This window comes from Aythya marila (assembly GCF_965140915.1).
Source record: "Aythya marila genome assembly, chromosome: 26".
In the NCBI taxonomy this organism is placed as follows: Eukaryota; Metazoa; Chordata; class Aves; order Anseriformes; family Anatidae; genus Aythya; species Aythya marila.
The window spans coordinates 4,266,803-4,289,141 of record NC_139067.1 but is presented as its reverse complement, the minus strand read 5'-3'; the positions used below and the strand labels follow the sequence as shown (position 1 = coordinate 4,289,141).

The window sequence follows — 22,339 nt, the reverse complement described above, 5'->3', positions numbered from 1 at the left end:
CCGGGAAGCAGGGACAGGGCCGGAAGCGGCAGCCGGGTCCCGGCGGGGCCTGGGAGCTGGGCCCGGAGCCAGGCGGCGGCCCCGGGGCCGTGGGAAGCGGGGACGGGGCGGGGGCACCGGGGGGGGCACCGGGGGGGGGAGAGGAGGGGAGGGGAGGGGGCGCCCCCTGCCGGAGGGGTGGGGGAGTGCGCATGCGCTGCGGCGCTCGGGGAGGGGGCGCGGGGGTGTTCGGGTGAGTTCGGAACCACTCGGGAGCCTTCGGGAGTGCTCGGGTGCCGCTCGGCTCCCTTCGGCTCTGCTGGGATCCCTTCGGAACCACCCGGGTACCTTCGGAACCACTCGGGTGCCTTCGGAATCACTCAGGTGTCTTCGGAACCACTCGGGTGCCGCTCGGCTCCCTTCGTCTCTCCCGTGCTCCCTTCGGAACCACTCGGGTACCGTTCGGGCCCCCTTCGGAACCACTCGGCTCCCTTCGTCCCCACTCGGCTCCCCCTCGGCTCCGTTCGGCCGCGCTCGGCTCTTTCCGCCCCCTCCCGCCCCGGCCGATGTCCGCGGGCCGCCGCCGCTCCCCCCCGGGGCCGTGCTGCCCCCCGCGGGCGGCGGTGCCGGGCGTGCAGCAGAGCCTGCCCGAGATGGACTTCGAGCGGGGTCCGCGGCCGGGCCGGGCCGGGCCGGGCCTGGGGGGGGGGCGGTGAGGGGCGTGGGGGGGCCGTGGGTGCCGGTTCCCGGTGCCGGTTCCCGGTCTGAGCCCGGTCGCTGCCCGCAGGGATCTGGGCGGCGGCGCGGGACGGGGACGAGGCGCGGGTGCTGCAGCTGCTGGAGCGGCGCGGGGAGCCCAGCCAGACCGACACGGCCGGGTACACAGCGCTGGTACGGGGGCACCGGGCACCGGGGGGCACCGGGGGGCACCGGGGGGCACCGGGGGGAGGGAGAACCGGGGGGGAACCGGGGAATGGGGGAGGGAACCGGGGGGGAACCGGGTATATGGGGGAGGGAACCGGGGGCGCCGGGCACCGGGGGGGCACCGGGAGACACCGGGTGTCTGGGGGGAGTGAGAACCGGAGGGGAACCGGGTACCGGGGGGAGTGAGAACCGGCGGAGCACCGGGGACCGAGGGGGGACACCGGAGGGCACCGGGGACCCGGGGAGGAACTGGGGGAGCACCGGGTACCGGGGGGGAGAACCGGGTACCGGGGGGCACCAAATACCGGGGGGGGGGGAGAAACCGGGGGGACAACCCGGAGGAGAACCGGGTACCGGGAGCGAGGGGGAACCGGGTGTGCACTGGGTACCGGGGGGAGAAACCGGGGGGGAACCGGGTACCGGGGGAGGAACCGGGGGGACACTGGGTATGAGGTGGGGGCGGCCACCAGGGGGCACCGGGCACCGGAGGGGGGAAACCAGGAGGGCACCGGGTACCGGGGGGGGAGAACTGGGAAGGGGGGCACCGGGTGGGCACTGGCTACCGGGGGGAGGACCCGCTCACCCTCCCCGTTGCCCCCCCAGCACTACGCCAGCCGTAACGGGCACCTGGGGGTGTGCCGCCTGCTGCTGCAGCGCGGTGCCCGCTGTGACGCCCGCACGCCCGGCGGTGCCACCGCCCTGCACCGCGCCTGCTACTGCGGCCACCTGGCCGTGGTCCGGCTGCTGCTGGAGCACGGCGCCGACCCCGCCGCCGCCGACGGGGACGGCCGCACCGGGCTGCACAAGGTGGGTGGCGGGGACGGGACCCGGCCCCGGTGCTGCCCGCGGTGCCGCGCGTGACGCTGGTGTCGCCCGCAGGCGGCCGAGTGTGGCCACCGGGACGTCTGCGCCCTGCTCCTGCAGCTCGACCCCGCGCTGGCGGCCGCCCGCGACGCCCGGGGACGGCGGCCCTGTGACACGGCGGACCCCGCGCTCCGGGACCTGCTGGATGGCTGAGGGGGGAGCGGTGAGGTCGGTGTGGTTGGGGGGGACCCGCAGGGCTCTGTCCCTGCTGGAAAAAAAGAACAAAACGAGGTCCCGGCACCAAAACCCGGCTCTGCCTCTCTGTCCCCTGCGCATGGTGCGGACGTGGTGGTGGTGGCGCACGGAGAGCGTCGGTGCCGAGATGTGAGGGCAGGGGGACGGCGCTGTCCCCACACGGGAGCAGTGAGGCCGGGGCTGCACCTCGGGGACCTGGGAGGGGACACGGCCCCGTCCCAATCCACCCCCCGGGGACTTGCAGGGCGCTGTGGAACGGGCAGGGGGTGGCACCTCCTTTTGGCCTCCTTTGGGACAGGTGCGTGCCCTTGTCGCTGCCCCTCCGGCAACCTTTTATCGCCTCCAAAACCAAAACACTGGGACAAAAAAAAAAAACAAAACAGCTTCCGTGTCCCCACTCCCAGCCCAGCTGGTTTTGGGACGGATCCAGCCGGGGGCCTGCGAGTGCCCACCCGATGTAGTCAGGGTACTGCGAGGAGCTGCGGGTCCTGTGCTTGCAGCTCGGAGTGGAGAGAGAGCCAGGACTCGCCAAAGGGCAGCTTCGCACCCCAAAAAAAAGCCAGGTGCTGCTCTGCAGCTTGGGGTGACAAGGGACAAGGTGGGTGACAAGGGACAGCCCCAGGAGCGTCCCGGCAGGCGGAGGGGGCACTGGGCAGGGTGCTGAGGGGGGCGGGTGGGGGCAATCGGCCACCCGGTGCCCGCGGGGCCGTACCTGTAGGGGAAGGGTGACGAGGCCGGCGGGATGGCAGAGCTGTGGGGTGAAGCATTTCTCATCAAAATGCTCCTGGCTGGGCAGCGTGGCGAGGCCACCTCGGAGCCACAGGCTCTGGGCCACCAGTCCCAGTGCTGTCACCTCCCAGGACAGAAGCGCCCCTCAAACGGAGCTGGACCCCCCCATGCTTCAGCTTGTGCCCGGTGCCTCTCGTCCTGTCACGGCACAGCTGGAAAGGGACCGGCTGCGTCCTCTGGACACCCCCCGCAGGTATTTACACACCTCCATGGGGTCTCTGGGGATCAGCACCCCCCCGACCTGCTGCCAGCACCCCTCCAACGCCCCCAGGATCCCCTTGAGGCTCCCCGATACCGAGGGCGAAGCGAGCGGGCAGCCCAGGAGCTCTCAGCCTCTGTTCCCCACCCCAAAGCATGCAAGAGGCCGACGATACAGATATAGAGATTTTTTTATTACCCAATCGGCAAAAAAATAAAATAAAATTCCAGAGTCGGTTCCACAACCTGGGGGGGAGGCTGCAACAGCGGCACCGGCCCCCGCGGGGCCTCCGGGCCCGGCCTCCCCCTCCCCAAAATATACAAATCAAACCCGATGCGAAAAATAAATACAGATTCTCGGGGGGGGGAAGGGTTGCATAGAGGAAGATTTAATAAAAAAGTTTTTTTTTTTTTTATTTCCATCATGATTTAATATTATTATTATTATTATTATTTCTAGCATCTCCCCGCAGAAGAACCTAGGACCTGATAGTCGCGACACGATTAACAAAAATAATTAACCTTCTCCCAATAACTTACAGCGGTCACCCAGGGGACTTGTGCTTTTTGGGGGGGGTGGGGGGGGAGCCCCGGCGGCGAGGGGGGGGTCCCGGCTGGCGATTTCGGAGAAACTCCTTGGGAGGAGGCGGAGGGGAGCCCCCCGCCCGTACTTTGGTCACTAGCTGTGTGCCGGATCCTGCCCCCCCGAGCCCCCCGCCCCGGGGCCGCGGCACTCCCTGAGTCACCCCCCGCCCCGTTCCGCCTCCGTTTTATTGATGTTTTATTTTGGGGGGGGGTCTCCCGGCCATCCTCAGCACCCCCGCTGGAGGCGGGGGGCTGGTGGCGGAGCCAAGCCCCTCGCCGCGGCCTCGGGCCCGGTGCGGTTCTCCGGGAGGAGGCCCGAAAACGCCCCCGGGGAGGCCGTGGGGGGGCCCGGCCCGCGGGACCTGAAGCTCCCTGAGCTGCACGCGAACGAACGTCCGCCCGGCCGCGGGGCCTCCGGCCTCCACCGCGCTGAAACCACGGAACCAGTCTCCAAAAAGCAGCAGCAGCAAAACCGGGCTCCCTTTCGGACCGCGCCGCGGGTGCCTGCGGCGAACGCCGGGCGCGTCCGTTCCCTGGGCGGCCGGCGCGGCCCCGTACCCGCTCCGTGGCCACCGGAGCGTTGCTGAGCGGGGCAGGGTCCCCGCAGGGCGGCTGCGGGGGTCCCCGACGCGTCCCTGGCCCGCGGCCGGGGTCAGATGGAGTTCTCCATGGGGCTGTGGTTGCTCCGGCGGCTCAGGCAGTTCCTCTCGTTCAGGAGGCTGGTGGTCTCGTCGGCGGGCTCCGGCTTCTCCGGCGGGTCGGGTTTGGGAGCGCTGCTGTCTGGGGACTGGGGACAACTGTCCATGCGGGAGGCGGTGAGGCCGTTCTGGTACTCCTGCCGCGTGATCTGCGGGGGGAATCGAAGAGGATTGGGGTGGAGGCCGCGTCCCCTAGGAGGCCCCGGCCGCCCCCCGGCCCCGCGCAGCCTCACCTTGACGAACTGGAGGTCGGTGAGGGCGCGCACGCTGAAGTCGGCCACGTACGGGGCGCCGGCGTTGAGCTGGTTGTTGCTGCCGCCCACGGGGGACGAGACGGAGTCGGAGCGCTCGTGGTAGCTCAGGGAGGCCGAGCGGTTCAGGCTGCTGACGTGGGACGGGGAGCGGGTCTCTGCGGGGACAGGGGCACGGGGTCAGCACCGCGGCACCGGGCAGGGTCCCGGTGGGTGACTGCGGTGCCGAGCCCCCGGTGATGCTGCCCCTGTCCCGTAGGGTTTGGGGACACGGAGCCAAGCACAGAGTGGTGGGACAGACGTGTCCCCGAGTGCTTGGTCCCTGCCTGTCACCTCCAAAGGGTCCCCAACTGGAGCCCGGCCACAGCCTCCAGTTCCCCCTGCTCTGGGGACAGCTCCTGTGGGACCGAGCCTTAGGATGACGTCCCTGCCCTGCTGATCACTCCCCCTGCATGGGAGTAAAGTGGGGAGGTGACAAGGACAGCGCGGTGACGTGCTCCAAAACCCAGAGGTGCCACAGGGACCGAGTGCAGCCTTGACACAGGGGGGGCTCACTGGCCCAGCCACTGCTGGCTCCTCCGTAAATAACCACAGAGGAGGCAGTTGGGGGAAACCAGGGTGGGTGCGGGGTGTGTGGGGCCCTTGTGCCACTATGAGCGGGACCAGGTGCTCGGCTCTGTCCCCACGGCCCACTGCAGAGGCTGCTGGAGCCACTTCTCCTCCAGCAGCAGCAGGATCCTGAGTTGAGCAGCCAGAAGCCAGCCCAGCCCCAGGGGCAAAGCTCCCGGCGCTGCGTTCATGTGGCCAGGGTGGGGGGGACGCCTAAAAGTGGGGGGCTCGGAGCCTCCTCCAGCATCTCCTCTTCCCAACAGCAGCTCTAAAACGGGCAGGGGGCTCTGCCCACACCATGGGGGACGCTTACCCGACACCGGAGGCGGGCTGATGGCCATCACCCCGTAGTAGGAGAAGGCTCCTGCCTCGAACTTCATGCACTCCTTGCCGGCCTCCACCTCCACCTTGCCCTGCAAGGGAGAGACGGCGTCAGGCTCCGCGTCCCGCGGCGCTGGGCTGGGTGGAAGGAGGCTCCCCAAAGCCCCCCGGGGTGACGGCTCCCCCCGGGGACCCCACATGTGAGGTGGTACCTGCAGGATGAGGATGAAGTAGTCGGCTGACTTGTTCTTGGTGTAGAGGAAATGGCGCGGGGACTTCTTGTTCTCCTCGTCAAACTTCAGCTCCTGGATGACGTCCGAGTACTTGAGCAGCCGCAGCAGGATCTTCTCCGAGATGAAGTTGGGCGTGAAGAGCGTCACCTCTGAGGGCGAGGCGGGACGGGGTCAGAGCTGCCGGGGCTCCCTGTCCTCGTCCCGTCCCCTCGGAGAGGGGTACTGGGGGAAGCAGGGGGACCCCAGGCCCCACTGACACCTCCCTGGGCCAGCAGCCCCCAGGTCTGGCACCTCCACCAGCTGCAGAGGGAGCGCAGTGAGGTCCCCACGCCATGGGATAGGGCTGGCAAGTGCCAGCACATGGCCAGGACCCTCCTGCAGGGACAGGGCCCTGCCGAGTGTCCGTGCTGCCACCCCTGAGCCCCTTCCCTTTTCGTTTTGGGGGACAGGGTGGGAGGACAGCGGGGTCTCGTAGTCACAGCCCCCTCTCTCAATGTCTCCTGCCAAATCCCTGGCTCCTGCTTCAACGCAGCGACCGCCGTGCCCCCGTTTCCCCACCTCTGGGATCCTCCAGGCAGGACAAGGCCACCAGAGGGGCAGTGACAGCACCAACACGGCCCAGCTTTGGGGACACGGAGCCAGGCAGGGCTCCCTGGCAGGGCACGGGGGGGGGGAAAACCCACAGCAGCCGAGCTGGGGGCAGACTGCGGGCTCCCTGCGGGCACCACCCCAAAAACCGCGCAGCATCCCCCAAAAACTCACCCGTGGAGAGGAAGCGGTGAGCGGCCAGCAGCAGCTGCGGGGACACCTTCACCTTCAGCTCGTTGACGGGGTCCTTGAAGGCCGAGAAGTCCCTCTTGTTCTTCTGGTTGCCCACCCGCTTCTTGCTGCGGTTGTCGGCTGCGGGGAGCGCGGCGTTAGCGGGGGGCGGGCGGCACCCGGGGGACCCCGGCACGCGACGGGGACGCGGGGCCGAGCCCCGGACCTACTGTAGGTGTCGGATTCGTCCAGGATCTCCGACTTGATGATCTCCTCGATGACGTCCTCCAGCGTCACCAGCCCCAGCACCTCGTAGAAGGGGTCTCCCTCGCCCTCGTTGTTCACCTTCTGCACGATGGCCAGGTGGGACTTCCCTGCGGGCACACGGACGGACGCTCGACACGCGCCGGGCACCCCGATCCCACCGCCCTGGGGGGTCCCGGGCAGCACGGGGGGGACAGGACCCTGCCACCAGGCCCAGCCCGTCCCTCTGCAGCACTTGACCCCGGGCAGGGAACAATAAACATGTGCAAATCGAAACGAGCCCCTGGGCTGGGCGCTCCTTCCTAATTTAATGACAGTAATTAAGGCCGTAACAGCGGCGCCTGCTGGGCTCGGGACATCTCAGGGCGTGGGCTCGGCTGGGGGGTCACAGGAGAGAGGGGAGGGGTCCTGGAGGCACCGTCCCATGTCACCGGGGCCTGGGGACATCGGCGCAGCTCCAGGCCAGCACCACAGGGCAACCAACGCAGCCACAGCCGCATTTCCACCAGCGGCCACCACCTCCCTGGGCCTCCCTGGCCACACTGACCTGGGCTGACCCAGCCCGGAGGGAATGTTCTGGGCACCTGGTGCTGCACGGAGCCAAAATACCCAGGGGGAGAGAGCCCAGGGCAGGGAAACGCTGCCTGCAGGGGCCAGGTCCCCAGGAACCCTCCCCAGCCCTGACTCAGTAACTCCTCTGGCTCCCCGGGCGCAGGTTGCCTGCTTCAGGGTAAATCGAGCGCTGCCATCCCCTCGCCACGAGGCTCCGTTTCTCTTGCTTCAGCCAAAACCTCGCCAACAAAGCAACAAAGCTCGCTGCCGGCCACCGCCTTCGGGAATTCCCTGCCCTGGGCACGAGGCTCAGCCCCAAAATCCCCACGCCGGCGGCCGGCCGCGCTCCGCACCCTGCGAGCCACCAGGGCAGGCGCTGCCCTCCTGGCGCTGCCCTCCCCGGGGCTCTCTGCTCTTTAATCTCAGCGCAGGGCGGCCGCGGGCGGCTCATCGCCACGCTCCCACCCAGGAAAAGGCTAATTTTAGAGACGGGCACCGCGCGGCTCCCCGGTTCCTCCTCCTTCAGCCAAACACCCGCGGCTCGGGCGGCCCCGCTGCGGCGAGGCGGCGAAAACGGCACCGAGGGGAGCCCGTGGCCATCGTCGGCGTTTGGCCGCGCCGACCCCGTCCTTGGCCGCACCGACAGCCCGAGGGAGCGGCGAAAGGACGGCGGCACCAGCAGGGCCCAGCCCTGATGAGTCAGGCCGCGGTTCCTCCCCGCGGGCCAAGCGAGGACGAGAGCAAAGGGCGTGACGGCGGCGTGCCCGCGGTGGGGACGGGCCCCGCTGCTCGCTCCCCGGGGCTCCCCGGTGCCACCACGGTCCCCACGTCGATGGGGACAGGCCGATTCCCAAGGCCACCGCTCGCTGGCTGTGTAACCCAGTGAGAAGTCCACTTTTCCGCTTCCAGGATGCGCAAGAAGCAGCCGCGGGGTTTTGGGGTGTTCGTGGTGCCCATGGTGGGAAGCCAGGAGGGGACAGACAGACCCCAACCTGCTCCAGGCAAAGCCCCGGTGCTCCCCGGTGCTCTGAAGGGGTGAAATGTCCTGTCCCTGCTCCAAACTTCACACTGAGCTGGCACCAAAGCTGCTGCAGGAGCTGTCACCCTGGTGCCAGCCTTGGGGACGTGTCCGTGGCACCAGGGAGTGCCCCAAACTGCCCCACAGCGAGGAGGATCAGGAGCACAGCGGGTTGATTTCCTCTCCTTATCCTTCCGCTCAAAACAGGTCGAGATCAGCAGGGCGAGGGCGGGGGCTGGCGGTGGGGCGGCACCCCCAGGGAACGGGAATTTTGGGGTGACCCCAGAGAGGGCCCCCCAAATCCTCCCGCTCCTGAGCCAGCTATGAAAAGCAACATCATGGCAGGACGTCGGCGGCTTTGGAATCAGAGCGGGCGCGCTTTAAATCCTTTAATAAGGATTCGTCAGAGGGAAAGCTGGCGCTAGCAGCGGCCGTAAGCCCAGCTCCAGCAGCAGGGCTGCAGAATACGACCCCGCTCCCCTTCTGCTGGATTTTGGAAACGGTGCCGGGGGTGGGAATCCCGGCCCGGTGCGAGATGAACTGAGGGAAAAGCACCGGCTGAGAAGGCTCGTGGTCATCGGGGACAAGAAGCAGAGGCTGGGAGGCGATGAGATCCTGTCGTGGTCGCAACCACAAGTGACACCGAGCCGCAGCGTGGTCCCTGTGCTGATGTTTTGGGGTGTGGGGGCAGCACGGCTGCAAAGGGAAGGCTGGAACTGAGCGTGCGGTCACCGAGCTCTTCCCTCAAGGATTGGCCTGGCTGGGACCTACTGAATCCTGGCCCAAGCTCCAGCAGAGCTCCTGCTGCAGGCGTTGTTGTCAGATCCCCTAAATCCTGGCGTATGGTGCAGGTGACTGCCCCGAGCCCCAGAATGTCGCCAGTGCCACCAGGACAGGGCCAAGTGCCCCCGGTGTGAGCGGAACGGCAGCCGGAGGAGCAGCGGGGTCACGGCGGCGTCACCCCACAGAGCTGCTCATCCCTGGCAGCGGGGTCCCTGCCCGGTCAGGTGTCCCCTTGTCCCCTCACCAAGGGACACGGCGCCGAGCTGCTGCCAGCCCCTCCTGCCGCCGGGCGCGCTCGGTTTTCGGGGCCAGCAGGAAGCTCGGGGCCGTCCCGCACGGCAGGGCAGGGCCGTGAGGAGGGAGTGGAGCCGAGCAGGGAGCGGAGCAATTTTCCAGCAGCGTTTCAAGGGCCTCCGGGGCCGATAATTAAAAGCGAGGCGCAAGTAAACACTCTCAGAGCGCTTCTAGAGGCGGGCGCCCAGCAGAGATTGCTCTGCCTCCGCCGCCCCGGCGCCGTTACGGAGCGATCCCCGGAGGCGTTGGGCACCAACACGGGGCCGCTGCCCGTCCCCAGCACCCCGGTGGGGGCTCCGCAGCCCCCTCGTTCCCCTTAAAGCACCCAAAAAGCTCACGGCCGCCGGGCAGCTCCGTCCCTGGAGAGCTGCCAGGGAGGCTCGGCCGCAGTTTTGCTTCCGGCATCGTGCAACCGGAGCTGGGCAGAAAGCAAGCGGCGGCCCCGGGACGCGGCCCCCCGGTGCGTTTGGCCTCCCCCCGGCCCCGACCACTCACCCTTTTTGAACTCCTCCAGCATGGCGTCCAGCTTGGTGTCGTGGAAGACGACGTGGACGGGGTGGTTGTAGAACTTGGTGATGGTCTTGAGGGGCGTGCAGTCGTCGGGGTCGACGAAGGCCAGGTCCTTGATGTAGAGGATGTCCATGATGTTGGAGCGCTCGTCCTCGTAGACGGGGATGCGTGTGTAGCCGCTCTCCATGATCTCCGACATGGTGTTGAAGTCCAGGATGGCGTCGCTGTTGATCATGAAGCAGTTCTGCAGCGGGGTCATCACGTCCTCCACCGTCTTGGTGCGCAGCTCCAGGGCGCCCTGGATCATGTTGAGCTCCTCCCGCACCAGGTCGTTGTAGGGCTCCGTCACCTTCAGCATCTCCACCAGCTTCTCCCGGTTGTAGACGGTGCCGATCTCCTGGCCCAGGATGCAGTCCAGGAGCTTGCTGATGGGGTAGGAGAGCGGGAAGGTCACCAGCATGAAGAACTTGGTGACCACGATGGTGTTGGCGCCCACGGCCAGCCCGTGGCGGGAGCAGAGCGCCTGGGGCACGATCTCCCCGAAGATGACGATGCCGATGGTGGAGGCCACCACGGCGCCGATGCCGGAGCCGATGAGGTCGTCGAGCAGGATGGTGAGCGTGGTGTTGACCAGCACGTTGCCCAGCAGCAGCGAGCACAGCAGGTAGTTCCCCTTGCGGCGGATGGGCTCGATCTTGCGCGCGTAGCGCTTCTCCTTCTCCGTGCCGCAGTTCTGCACGATGCGCAGCTCCATGGGGTCCAGGGCCATCAGCCCCAGGTTGAGCCCGCTGAACATCCCCGACAGCACCAGCAGCCCCCCCAGCAGCGTCACCTGCAGCCACGGCGGCAGCAGCGACTTCTTCTCCTCCAGCACCACCAGCTGCCCGTCGGGGCCCCGGTGCGGCAGCCAGGGCTGCCCGGGCCCGCGCTGGCTGCACAGCACGTAGGTCTTGGCCCTCTCGTCCTTGCGCAGGGGCTGCACCCGCACTCGGAGCAGCGCCGAGGTGCTGCGGGGCTCGGCGGGCCCGGGCTGCACCACCAGGTCCTGGGAGCGCTCGGGGCAGCTCCCGTTGCCGTTGGCGGCGGCCGAGGCGTTGGCGTCGGGGCGCAGCTCGGCGAACGCCACCCGCTCGCCGGTGCGCGGGCCCAGCCCCAGCCCGTAGAGGCGCAGCAGGAGCTCGCTGCCCTCCGTCACCCGGATCGGGCCCCGCGCCGCCGCCGCCGGTTTGGAGCTCTCCTCCAGCCGCATGCCCAGGATCACGCTGTCCCCCGCCGCCGCCGCCGCCGCCGCCGACACCGGGGAGCCGCCGCCGCCGCCCGGCAGCGCCAGGAGGAGCAGCAGCGGCGGCAGCAGCGGTGTGGGGGTCGCGGGGCTCCGGCCGCCGCCGCCGCCGCCTCCGCCGCCGCCTCCGCCCGGTCCCGGTCCCGCCGCGCCCCCCCCCCCTCCGCCACCGCCGCCGCCGCCGCCTCCCCGCCGCCGCCCGCTGCCCGGCGCCATGTTGGGGTCTCGCGGCCGCCGCGCTCGCCGTGACGTCACGCGGCGGCGCCACGCCCCCCCGCCACGCCCCGCCCGGCCGGGAGGGGGAGGCCGCGCCCCGCCGCGCTGCCCCGCCCCCTCCTGGCGGAGCGCGGGAACGCCCAGAGAGGGGCTTAAAGGGGCGATGGACGGTGGGGACCACATGGGGGGTGGGTGATACGATAGGATGGGAGGGGATGGGATAGGGTAGGACAGGGTAGGACAGGATGGGGTAGGATAGAATTAAATGGGATGGGATAAGGATGGGATAGGGTAGGGCGGGATGGGATGGGATGGGATAGGGTAGGGCGGGATAGGACAGGACGGGGTTAGGGGTGGGATGGGATGATAGGACAGGATAGGAGAGGGTGAGATAGGATGGGATGGAATTGGGATGGGATGGGATCGGGTAGGACAGGATAGGGTAAGATAGAATAAAATGGGATGGGATAGGAGGGGATAGGGTAGGATGGGATGGGATTAGGATAGGATGATGGGATGGGATGGACAGGATAAGGAGGGATGGGATAGGATAGAGTAAAACGGGATAGAACAGAATGGGATGGGATTAGGATAAAGTGGGATAGGGTAGGATAGGATAGGGTGAGATAGTATGGGATGGGATGGGGTTAGGGGTGGGATGGGATGGAATGATAGGACAGGATAGGATAGGGTGAGATAGGATGGGATGGGATTAGGATGGGATGGGATTAGGATGGGATGGGGTAGGATAGAATAAGATGGGATGGGATAGGGTAGATTAGGAGGGATGGGATAGGATAGGGTAAAACGGGATAGAACAGAATGGGATGGAATTAGGATAGGGTGGGATAGGATAGGATAGGATAGGATAGGATAGGATAGGATAGGGTAGGATAGGGTAGGATAGGATAGGATAGGGTAGGACATGGGGGTATCTCTTATGTGGAGGGGGTCAGAGTGCAGAAAGAGAACGGATGGGGAGCAAAGGTGGGGAGATAAGGTGGGGCGCTGAGAGCATAGGGGGTCCCTAAGGGCATGGGAGGGGGCTCTTAGGGCATGGGGGGACCTCTTGGGGGGTGTCTAAGGACATTGGGGGGTCTAAGGGCACGGAGCGGGGATCTAAGGGCAGCGGGGGTGGGGCGCTAAGGGCGTGGAGAGGGGCACTAGGACCCAGGGCGGCCGCTAGGACCTGCGGGACACGACTCGGGAAGCCGAGACCTGGCGGGGGGCGCTAGGACCCGCGCAGCCCCGGTCCCCTCCCCGCTGCGGGCCCCGAGCCCCTCCCAGAACTACACTCCCCAGCACGCCCCGCGCGCTCTCCCCGCCCTCCTCCTGACGGACGGCGCCGGGCGGCCAATCAGCTCGCGGCACCAGCGGGGCGGGGCGGCCAATGGGCGCGCGGGGCGGGCGGCGGCGGGGGAAGATGGCGGCGGCGGCGGGCCGGTGGCGGCCCGGGCTGTGGCTGCTGGCCGCGGCCGTGGCGCTGCGCCTGGGCGGGCTGCGGGCGGAGCAGACCGAGGAGCACCTGAAGCGGGAGCACTCCTTATCCAAACCGTACCAGGGTCAGTGGGACCGGGACCGGCACCGGGATCTGTACCGGTACCGGGAACGGCACCGGGGGTCGGCGGGGCCCGGTACCGGGAGTCGAGGTGGGGGGCCCGGTACCGGGGGTGTGGGGCCCGGTGCTGCTTTTGGGGTGCCGGGGTTTGGGGGTGCCCGGTACCGGGTTTTGGGGTACCGGGGGACGGTGGGTGCCCGGTACCGGGGCTGGGGGGTCCCGGTGTGTGGTTCTGGGGTGCCGGTAATTGGGGTACCGGGGTTTGGGGTGCCCGGTACAGGGGTTTAGGGTACCCGGGACCGGGTTTTGGGGTATTTGGGGTCGGGGGGGGGTCGGTATTGGGGGTTGGTGGGGCCCGGTACCGGATTTGGGGTGCTGGGATTTGGGGTACCGGGGTGTTGGGGGGCCGGTACGGGGATTGGGGGCACCGCCTACCGGGGATTGGGGTGCCTGGGTTTGGGGGGACCCGGGACTGGGTTTTTTGGGGGGGGCCCGGTGTCGGATTTAGGGGTTCCAGTGCTGGGTTGAGGGTGAGGGGATTTTGGGGGTGCTGGGATTTGTAGGGTACCTGCTGTGGGGCTTTTTGGGGTGCCCAGTACCAGGATTTGGGTGCCCCACGTGTGGTTTAGGGGTGTGGGGATTTGGGGGTGCTGGGGTTTTGGGGCACCAAGTACCGGGTTTGGGGTGTGGAGGATTTGGGGTGCCTGGTACTGGGTTTTGTGGTGCTGGGGTTTGGGGGCACCCAGGTTTTGGGGTGCTTGGTGCATGGGTTTTGGGTGCTGGGGACTTTTGGGGTGCCCAGAGTGGGAGGGTTGGGGTGCCAGGTTTAGGGAGCAGGGGCTTTGAGGTTCCTGGTACCAGGATTTGGGATGCCCGGTGTGGGGGTGCCAGGGCTTTGGGGTTCCTGGTGCTGGGACTTGGTGTGCCCCTTGTGGGGGATGTTGGTGGCAGGGCTTTGGGGCGTCTGGTCCCAAGTTTGGGGTGTGGGGGGTTTGGGGTGTCCTGTGTGGAAATTTGGGGTGTCAGGGGTTTTTGGGGTGCCCACTGAGGGGGATTTGGGTGCCTGCTGCTGGGTTTGGGGTGCAGGGGATGTTGGGTGTTTGGTATGGGGATTTAGGGCACCTGGTACTGGGTTTTGGGTGCCTGATGCTGGGGATTTTGGGGTGCCAGGGTTTTGAGGTGCCCAATACTGGGATTTGGAATGCCCAGTTCTGGCGGTTTGGGGTGCCTGCTGGGGGTGTTTTGGGGTGCCCAGTGCAGGGCTTTGGGGCACCTGCTGTGGGTATTTGGGTGCAGGGTTTTGGGGCTACCTGGACCCTGGCGCTTTGGGCTGCCGGGCTTTTGGGGTGTGCCAGGATTTGGGGTGCCCGGTGGCGACCGCGTGTGTGGGCCGGCAGGCGTGGGCTCGGCCAGCTCGGGGCTGTGGGACCTGCAGGGCAACGCCATGGTGATGCCGCAGTACATCCGCCTCACCCCCGACCTACAGAGCAAGCGGGGCGCCGTCTGGAACCGCGTGGTGAGCCCCGGGCTGGGGGGGCAGCGGGGTTGGGGGGGGGCTGGGGGTACCCCCCATGGGGTGGGGTAATGGGGTGGGCGATGACAGGGCTCAGCGAGGGAGGTTTTGGGGTCAGGGGGCAGGTGGAAGGGTTTGGGTGTGGGAAATGGGGTGAATTTGGGGGAGTTTGGGGGGTTGGGGAAAGGGGGGGGGGAGCTGGGGGTGTGGGGTAGTAGTGGTTGGGGGATTTTGGGGGAGTTGGAGGATGGGTGGGGGTCAAATTAGGGCAATGAGGGAGGTTGGGGGGGGGCAGGCCAGCAGGTAGGAGGGAGTTATTGGGGTGTGGGGGTGGTTGGGTGGGGGGGTCTGGGGTAAAAGGGGGGGAAATGGGGGGGAGGAGGGTGAGGGGGGGGGTGGGAATGGGGCTGGGGGCAGCAACATTGAGGTTTGCAGCCTGGGGATTCCTGCGTGGGCTGAGCCCCCTTTTGGGGTGACTGCTCCGAGGGGGGGTCCCAGCGTGAATCTGGGGGGGTCTTGGGCTGCCCCATCCAGAGCCGTTCCTATAAAACGCTGAGGGAGGTTTGGGGTTGGGTTTTTTGGTCCTCTTTGCAGCTCCCACAAATATTGCTGCCTGTGTGAGGCTCAGCTCCCGCCGGGCTCATCGTGTGCTGCGCCCGTTCCCGCAGGGAGCTCGTTTGCAGCTCAAGCTATAATTGGCTCAGCAGCAATTAGGAGCAATTAGGAGTGGGGCCGTTCCCCACACCCCTCCAGCCGCCCATTCCCTGGGCACAAGTTGCCGACCTCGCTGCGAGCCCGGAGTCGTTTCCTCGGCGTCTTATAGCCCTGGGCTACAACCGAGTCCCTCGGCCTAATGATGTCCCTCGGGGTTAATTAAGAGATTAATTATCCTCGCTCCCATCTGAAACCCAGGGAAACGGGGAGCGCCCGCGGGCTCGGCAGGGCCGTGGGCTGTGGTGCTGGTCGCTGCACGCCCCTCGGTGCAGGGGGGCGTTGGGGGCTCCCCGATTTCACGCCCTCGTCCCCTCCTCCTGCAGCCGTGCTACCTCCGCGACTGGGAGCTGCAGGTGCACTTCAAAATCCACGGGCAAGGCAAGAAGAACCTGAACGGCGACGGCTTCGCCATCTGGTACACCAAGGACCGCATGCAGCCGGGTGAGAGCAGCGGGGCCCTCAGGACGGTGCCGGGTGCTGGCCGGGCTGCCTCGGGAGCCCTCTGTGGAATTGCAGCGCTGTGGGGCCCGAGGGCTGCTTCCCCTTCGTGCCGGCAGGCCAAAAAGGGAGTGACCGCCGTGGGAGATGCGTGGTGCTGGGGTTTGCAGGGTCTCTGGGAGGCTGGAGCCTGCTCGGCACCGTTGGGGCTTGTTTGCCTTGCTCGAGGCGTGCAGGGCGGTGCACCTGGAAGCGTTGGGGCTTCAGCTCGATAGGGACTGGGCTGGGGAGGAAGCTGGAGCCTGGCTCAGCGCAGGGCAGGGGATTTAGCCTGTCCCTCTGAGCGGTGCCTGCAGCACCGAGGGTCTGTGCGTTCGTTTATCCACACAAGGCTGCGTGGAGCCCTGGAGTGCCCGGCTCTGCAGTGAAGCCCTGTTCTGCGAGGTGACGTGGGCCCTCGCGTAGCATCAGGCAAAAGCTGGGGGCAGAAGAGCCCTCCCCAGCGATCCCCTCAGCCTGTGGCCTGGGTCTCCCTGCCACCGTGGTGTCAGCAAGCCTCTGCATGCCCTGACCCTCTACACCTTGCGAATTCAGTTTGCAGGGGGGTTCCCTCAGTGATCTGAAGGTAAACTTGTCCCTGTGCAAGCTGGAGAGCGCCAGCCTCACTACCTGGCACAGAGAATGATGCAAAGGAACGCGTGGCCAACCCTGCCTGGCGCTGCGATGCCTTCCTTGCCCCGCACCATCACCAGCAGCCCATTTTATGTCTTCTAGGACCTGTCTTTGGAAGCAAGGATAACTTCCTGGGCCTGGGGGTGTTTGTGGACACCTACCCGAACGAGGAGAAGCAGCAGGAGGTGAGCGAGGGGCGATAGCTGGCACCGTGCTGCTTGCAGGGTGGCACACGCAGCGCTGGCTCAGCACCCAGGTTATGGCCTGCAGCTGGGGCAGCCCTTCAGCCCCACGGCGAGGTGTGGTGGCCTCGGGCTCCTGACTCGGAGGCCAGCTGGCTGCAAGCAGATGCTGCTCAGCTTCCTTTGCTCCCTTTCCCTCTCTGTGTCGTTGGTTTCCGCCCAGGGAAGCAATAACTTGGGTAGGTGAGAAGCTGCGGGGTGCTTCTGTCGTCAGCTTCACCCAGAGGAAAAAAAATCCTGGGGTAGGAGAAAATTGGTGGATGGTGGATCTCATCGCCTCTGCGTGGCGAGCTCCTGCGCTTTCTGAAGGCTGCTGGCAAGCAGCAGTTGAGGGGAGGCTGTGCCACGAGCGTGGGCCTTGTAGACCTCAAGCAGAGCAGCAGCCAGCCCTGCTGCAGGGCACGCAGCGTGCCTGTGCCGTATCCCTGAAAGGTGCCCGTCTGCAGACCTTTGGGTTCAGGATGCGTTGTTTGTTTGCCTGGGGTTTATTGGTTTCTGTGGAGAAGAGGGTGCAGAGGCAGTTAGAAGCAGGCTCCACCCGCCCCGATGCTGGAGTCAGTTTTGTCAGCTAAAAACAAAGCTGGCCCTGCCCCTACTTCCAGCTGCCCCTAGAAAACAGGCGTTGTTTTACCGTTTCACCCCAAGACGTTGGCACCAACCACCCCACAGCACCACCGTTACTCTTCACTGCGCTCCCCGAGGGACAGGGGGCACCGTTTGGATGTGCCCTGACCTCGGAGCTGCTGAGCAAACGTTGAGCAACCGGCGGCTTCTGGTCAGGCGTTGCCAGCAGCCTGCCCTGGCGCGGGGCTGGACTTTGTGCCCACAGCAGCTCCCTCCCGTTACCGGCACTGCTCGGGGACTGCTGTGGCACTGGGTAGGTGAGGGGTGAGGCTGTCCTCTTGACGTGCGGGGCTGTGGCTGTGCTTTTCTGGGGTAAAGAGGCACAGCAGCTCTTCTCTAAACAAAATAAAATCATTTATGGGACACGTACGGCTTAATAGCACAGTCAGCAGCTGGAGGGGCTGCCCTCCTGCCCCCGAATGAGGAAGGACAGAGGTGGAGGAGCGCCAAGCAGGCAGTAACGGTGGGGGGGCTCACGGCTGCTTTTTCTCCTTTAAAAGTGAAAGAAGAGTTTTATTACTGAGGGAAGGGGGCAGGTGGCTTGCGGGGACCCTTGGGAGCTGTTGGGGAGCTGTCGGTCACGGTCAGTGTCAGCGCCTGTGCTCGGGCACGTGGCTTTGCGCAGGACAGCGGCTGCGCTGCACGGTGAGGAGCAGAAACGTGCTGCACGAGGGGGCTTCTGCCCAGCCGTGCTGCTTCCTCGCCCTGTGCCCTGGGATTTGGGACCTGGCCCCTACAACCCCCCTCTGCCTTCAGCCCGCGCTAGGCAGACAGCGTGCTGAGCTCTGCAAACTTCCCAGGTTGCGAGTTAATCCTAAGCTCTGGTCCGTGACCATTTTGCTTCTGTGCTCTTTCTTGCTTTGCGATAACCCCGGACTCGCAGGCTCAGAAGAGGAGGTACAGCCCGGGAAATCAGGTACTTGCTCTTGCCAACCCACTCGTTTCCAAGCTCTTTGGCTTCGCCTCCTTTCCCCGTGAGGGAATTCCCTCATCCGAGCTCCAGAAATCCCCGTGCGAGCAGGGAGGCAGGCGTGGGAGCTGCTCTCCATGCCAGCTGCTCGGTAGCCACGGCTGACCCAGAGGAGGAAGGCTGGAGGGTGGCGAGGGATCGCGGTCAGCTGCTGAGCCCAATTTGGGGAGGCACAGACGGGGAGTGAAGGAGTTTGGGGTGCGCAGGGTGGCGCGGCTCTTCACCCCGCAGGTGTGCCGTGACGCTGGCACGGAGTGGGCAGAGCGGTGTGGGGGGGGAGAGCCCCAAATTCACCCCCGGCCTTGCCCCCGCAGCGCGTCTTCCCCTACATCTCTGCCATGGTGAACAACGGCTCGCTCACCTACGACCACGACCGGGACGGGAGGCCGACCGAGCTGGGGGGCTGCACGGCCATGGTGCGCAACCTCAACCACGACACCTTCCTGGTGATCCGCTACGTCAAGAGGAGGCTGACGGTGAGAGAGGATGGCCGGGGCCGAGCGGGCAGCCCCCAGCCCCCCCGGTGCTACCGCAGCCTCCTCTCCTTCAGGTGATGATTGATATCGATGGCAAGCACGAGTGGCGGGACTGCATCGACGTGCCGGGCGTGCGCTTGCCCCGCGGGTACTACTTCGGGACCTCCTCTGTCACTGGAGACCTGTCAGGTACCGCCACGGGGCCCCGAGTGCTGCTTCCCGAGCAGCTCTGGCAGGACTTAAGCAGCTTTGGGTGCTGGAGGTGCAGCTGGGTACGTGGTGGGGCTCACGGATGTGCCCGAAATCTCTCCGTGCTTTAGGCACCCCCAGGCTGTGAGTGGGAGCTGTGGTTTTTCGTCTTGCTGCAGTTCCCTAGGAGGCAAAACCCCGGTCTGGGTGTGCTGTGCCCCCGAGCACTTTGCTTGAGCTCCTTCTGCCGCTGGGTCAGGCTGACAGTGACACCCAGACGGTGACAGGGACACGGCCAGGCTTCAGCCAGCATCTCAGAGCAAGCGGCAGAGAAACGTGAGGGTCTACCTCCAAAATGTGAGCCCTGGGAGGCGTAACACAGAGCAAGCACTGAAAATCTCCTCCTGTGCTCTCCTGGCTCGACCCGTAGTGGCTGGGCACGGCCCAAGGGCGGTGCTGGAGGGAGCTGCACCCCGGGGGTTAAAACACGGGGGTGCTGTGCTGCCTGTCCGGGTTTAGTTCACGTAACACTTCGGATTTCCCAGCCCAAGAGTGATGTTGTTGAGGAGGGGACCAGCCAGGTGTGTCTGGAAGCAGTGGTGCAACCAGGGCTGATGGAAATTGGGTTTTGCAGGGAGCCAAAGCCCTCTGCTTTGCTTTTCTCACTTCTAGCAGCGCTGCTTGGGGTGCCGGGAGGCCTGAAGTTACCCCGCTGTGTCTCTTTCAGCAGGTTTTAGCCCCATTTCGAGTTATGCCCCTACAAAAGCTCATTGATGGCCAGCGGCCGGGCCCATTGTTGGCTCCAACAAAAGTTCCTTTTCTTTCTCAGATCTCTGCCTAATGCCCTGGGAGCTCGCAGGCTGGCGTGGAGCACTCGCCTTGTCCCACTAATAACTCGGCAGTCACGAGCAAAGGAAATAGGGGCCATGTGAGGCTGGTTCTAACACGCTCTTTTTCGGGTGGCTGAATGCTTTGGGGTCAGATGATCTCCCGGCCTGGGCTGTTGTTTCTCGGTTTAAGTAGCTTAAAGCTTCCCCTTGGAAGTGCCAGAGGAGGGCCCCGTGCTGGGCGCAGCTTTCAGCCCAGCGTGGAGCCTGCCCCGAGAGGTGAGTCCTCCCCGTGGCAGGGGACAGCCGGCAGCCTGGGGCTGGTGCCCGACTTGTAACGTGCCGCGGTGCCACCGGTGGCACTCAGATCCCCGGCCGGAGCCGTGCCGGGCACTGACACCTCAGGGCCTGTCTCTGCTCTGCTTGCAGACAACCACGACATCATCTCGCTGAAGCTTTACCAGCTGACGGTGGAGCGGACGCCGGAGGAGGAGAAGCGGGACAGGGAGGTGTACCTGCCCGTGGTGGACAACCTGAAGCTGCCGGGCAGTAAGTGGGGGGCTCACGGAGCAGAAAGCGCGGCGCCTCACCAGCAAACCAGCCGAGCTCCAGCTGGGATCGGGAGGCCCGTGCCCAGATTTCTCTCACCCACTGTGACACAATCTGGGTCACAACCTGCCCTCATTTGGCACAGGCGTGCTTGGAGGAGAAGCGCTGCCTTCCAGAGCGTGCCAGGCTACCCATGCTCATGGCATCACCAACACGAGCTGTGCTGGGCTGCCCAAACCTCACAGGGGCTTGGACCCTGGTGGTGTTCGCTCCTGTCCAGAAATGTCCCCCCCAACGTGTCCACTGGCTGTGTTACGAGGCTCTCACCAGCCTGCAGGGCACCCAGAGCCTCATTCCCAGCTACGGGAGCTCTTCCCACTGGCTTTGTGTCCTTCCAAACGAGCTCCCTGGAGGAATAACCCATGGGCAAAGCAGTGGGAGGGCGGGGGTGAGCCGATGGCCCAGCTCACAGCCGTTCTTCTTCCTTTTGTCTCGCAGTGGAGGCGCCGCTGGAGCCCATGAGCGGCCTGGCTCTCTTCTTAATCGTCTTCTTCTCCCTCGTTGCCATCGTCTTCGCCATCGTGATCGGAGTCATCGTCTACAACAAGTGGCAGGAGCAGAGCCGGAAACATTTCTATTGACTTGGGAGCCTGCCTGGGATGGCCCCCCCATAGCCACACCCTGGCCCCCATCCCAGGCTGGCCAGAGCCCGATGGACCTGGTCCCGCAGCGGGGTCCCCGGTGTCCCCAGAGCCCCAGCGGGGACGGCCACCACTTGTCATCGGGCTCCAGGATCCCCCCGATGTGAGCGGGGACCCCCAGCACAGCAGGGCTGGGGCCGGGTGCTGCGGGGACGGAGCCGCTGTGCCCTGAGGGCTTGCTGGGAGCAGGAGCCCCGCTCTGGGAGCTGTTTGGGGCTGGGCTGTGGGGTTCTGGCAGCGCCCAGCCCCCTCTCTGCTGTCCGGGAAACTCAGAGGTCACCGCCTCGGCTGTGAAATCCCGGCTGAGAGCAACGCAGCGAGCGGAGCCCGGCCAAATGCCCTCGTTCCTTGTCAGGCTCTGACAGCAGCAGCCCCTCTGCAGCGGTTTCCTTTCCAGGAGGGGTTTGCCGAACTGCTCATCCCCCCCCAGGCTGCTTTTTAGGCCGTCTTTAGAGACCGGACTGCTTTCCCTTGGTTCCTCGAGCTCCCCCCACCACCGCACAACCCCTCCGTGTCCCTTCAGCCTCTCCCGTTTGGTGTTTTGGGGCTGCTGACGGATTTCCTGATCCCCAGCAGCTCGAGCTGGCAATCCGCCTTCCCCCTGGGGGCTTAATTCCCTGCTCCCCTCTTCCACCACCCGTTTGCTGCTGCCTCCGGGGGCTCAGCCCCTCTCCCCCCTCCAGCATGCCGCTGCCCCCGCACGCCTCCCACACCGGTGCTGTCTGCATGCCCGTGTCGTGGCTTCACCGGCTCTCCCCAGGGCTCCTGCTCGCTGCGTCCCGACCCCGCCGAGCTGCGCGGGCCTCTCGGAGCCGCAGCTCCTGCCCTGCAGGGAGCCGTGGTTTATTCCTACCTCAGCGCCTTCTTGCTGTGTTTCTCTCGCCGGCGGTCGCCAGAAGGAACAGCACGGCCGGTTTTGCCCCCAAAAAGGACGGGGTGGCCACGTTCCACCCCCCCCGGAGACCACATGGTGTGGTCGCTTTCCCAGAGCGAGGGGTGGTGGCGGGGGGTCCCCAGAGGGACCCAGGAGAGGGGAGAAATGAGGTTCAGGTTGTCCCAGGAGCATCCCAGCACCTCTGGGCACATCCAGATGGCAAATCTGCAGCACCCTCCTTGCTGGGGCAGGGCTGGGAGCTGTGGCCTCTGCACCCCGCTGCTTCCCGGGTGCTTTCTGACCCAGCCCGGGGAGCAGTGGTGGCTTTTTTGTTTGTTTTTTTTTTTTTCTTTTTGTGAGCAACCACTGCTTTTTTTGGCACAATGCTGCCGCCGGGGTAGGTGGAAGTTTTTTTAGAAGTGCCCAGGCATTCTCGTGGCCTGAAAGGACTATTTCTGGCGTTTTGCCTCCGTATTTTTTTGCCTGATGACCAGGAGTGAAATGCGTGCACCTCTTCCCAGAGCTGTTACTGGTGTCTTGGAATAAATGTTGGTGTGTGTGACACGGCCGTGCTCCTGGAGGTGAAGCCAGCAGAGTCGGGGGACGATGCTTTGCCCGTCACTTGAGTCCAGTTTTATTGAAGAGGTGACTTTGGGGGGGGTGGCAGC

The 22,339-nt window shown here is 65.9% G+C and overlaps 3 protein-coding genes across 4 annotated transcripts; 2 read left to right on the top strand and 1 right to left on the bottom strand.

Moving 5' to 3' along the window:
- Nucleotides 1-490: 490 nt before the first annotated feature.
- On the top strand, nt 491-2,592 carry ANKRD39 (ankyrin repeat domain 39). The gene is made up of 4 exons (XM_082779568.1): nt 491-648; nt 767-870; nt 1,507-1,710; nt 1,783-2,592. The coding sequence occupies exons 1-4, from the start codon at nt 546-548 to the stop codon at nt 1,918-1,920; spliced, it is 549 nt and encodes a 182-aa protein (XP_082635694.1). The 5' UTR covers nt 491-545; the 3' UTR covers nt 1,921-2,592.
- A 77-nt stretch (nt 2,593-2,669) lies between these two features.
- On the bottom strand, nt 2,670-11,209 carry CNNM4 (cyclin and CBS domain divalent metal cation transport mediator 4). The gene is made up of 7 exons (XM_082779669.1): nt 9,812-11,209; nt 6,636-6,779; nt 6,409-6,546; nt 5,626-5,795; nt 5,406-5,505; nt 4,466-4,641; nt 2,670-4,381 (listed from the first exon to the last, which is right to left on the bottom strand). The coding sequence occupies exons 1-7, from the start codon at nt 11,073-11,075 to the stop codon at nt 4,187-4,189; spliced, it is 2,187 nt and encodes a 728-aa protein (XP_082635795.1). The 5' UTR covers nt 11,076-11,209; the 3' UTR covers nt 2,670-4,186.
- A 1,550-nt stretch (nt 11,210-12,759) lies between these two features.
- On the top strand, nt 12,760-22,217 carry LMAN2L (lectin, mannose binding 2 like). 2 transcript variants are annotated; one of them, XM_082779420.1, is made up of 9 exons: nt 12,760-12,886; nt 14,280-14,398; nt 15,433-15,550; nt 16,322-16,404; nt 17,969-18,001; nt 18,370-18,531; nt 18,606-18,720; nt 19,977-20,096; nt 20,595-22,217. In XM_082779420.1, exons 2-9 carry the CDS (start codon nt 14,327-14,329, stop codon nt 20,735-20,737), a joined length of 846 nt encoding a protein of 281 aa, XP_082635546.1. In that variant the 5' UTR covers nt 12,760-12,886; nt 14,280-14,326; the 3' UTR covers nt 20,738-22,217. The 2 variants fall into 2 exon arrangements, with proteins under 2 accessions (XP_082635546.1, XP_082635547.1); XM_082779421.1 differs by lacking the exon at nt 17,969-18,001.
- Nucleotides 22,218-22,339: the final 122 nt, after the last annotated feature.

Excerpts from the sequence above, each read along its gene's own strand:
- ANKRD39 (XM_082779568.1), top strand. The coding sequence starts at position 546 with ATGTCCGCGGGCCGCCGCCGCTCCCCCCCGGGGCCGTGCTGCCCCCCG. Across the intron at positions 649-766 it reads CGAGATGGACTTCGAGCGGG|GGATCTGGGCGGCGGCGCGG; the intron begins GTCCGCGGCCGG and ends CGCTGCCCGCAG. Across the intron at positions 1,711-1,782 it reads GCCGCACCGGGCTGCACAAG|GCGGCCGAGTGTGGCCACCG; the intron begins GTGGGTGGCGGG and ends TGTCGCCCGCAG.
- LMAN2L (XM_082779420.1), top strand. The coding sequence starts at position 14,327 with ATGGTGATGCCGCAGTACATCCGCCTCACCCCCGACCTACAGAGCAAG. Across the intron at positions 14,399-15,432 it reads GCGCCGTCTGGAACCGCGTG|CCGTGCTACCTCCGCGACTG; the intron begins GTGAGCCCCGGG and ends CTCCTCCTGCAG. Across the intron at positions 18,721-19,976 it reads TGTCACTGGAGACCTGTCAG|ACAACCACGACATCATCTCG; the intron begins GTACCGCCACGG and ends CTCTGCTTGCAG.
- CNNM4 (XM_082779669.1), bottom strand. The coding sequence starts at position 11,075 with ATGCGGCTGGAGGAGAGCTCCAAACCGGCGGCGGCGGCGCGGGGCCCG. Across the intron at positions 6,780-9,811 it reads GCTGGAGGAGTTCAAAAAGG|GGAAGTCCCACCTGGCCATC; the intron begins GTGAGTGGTCGG and ends GTGTGCCCGCAG. Across the intron at positions 5,796-6,408 it reads TCACCGCTTCCTCTCCACGG|AGGTGACGCTCTTCACGCCC; the intron begins GTGAGTTTTTGG and ends CCTCGCCCTCAG.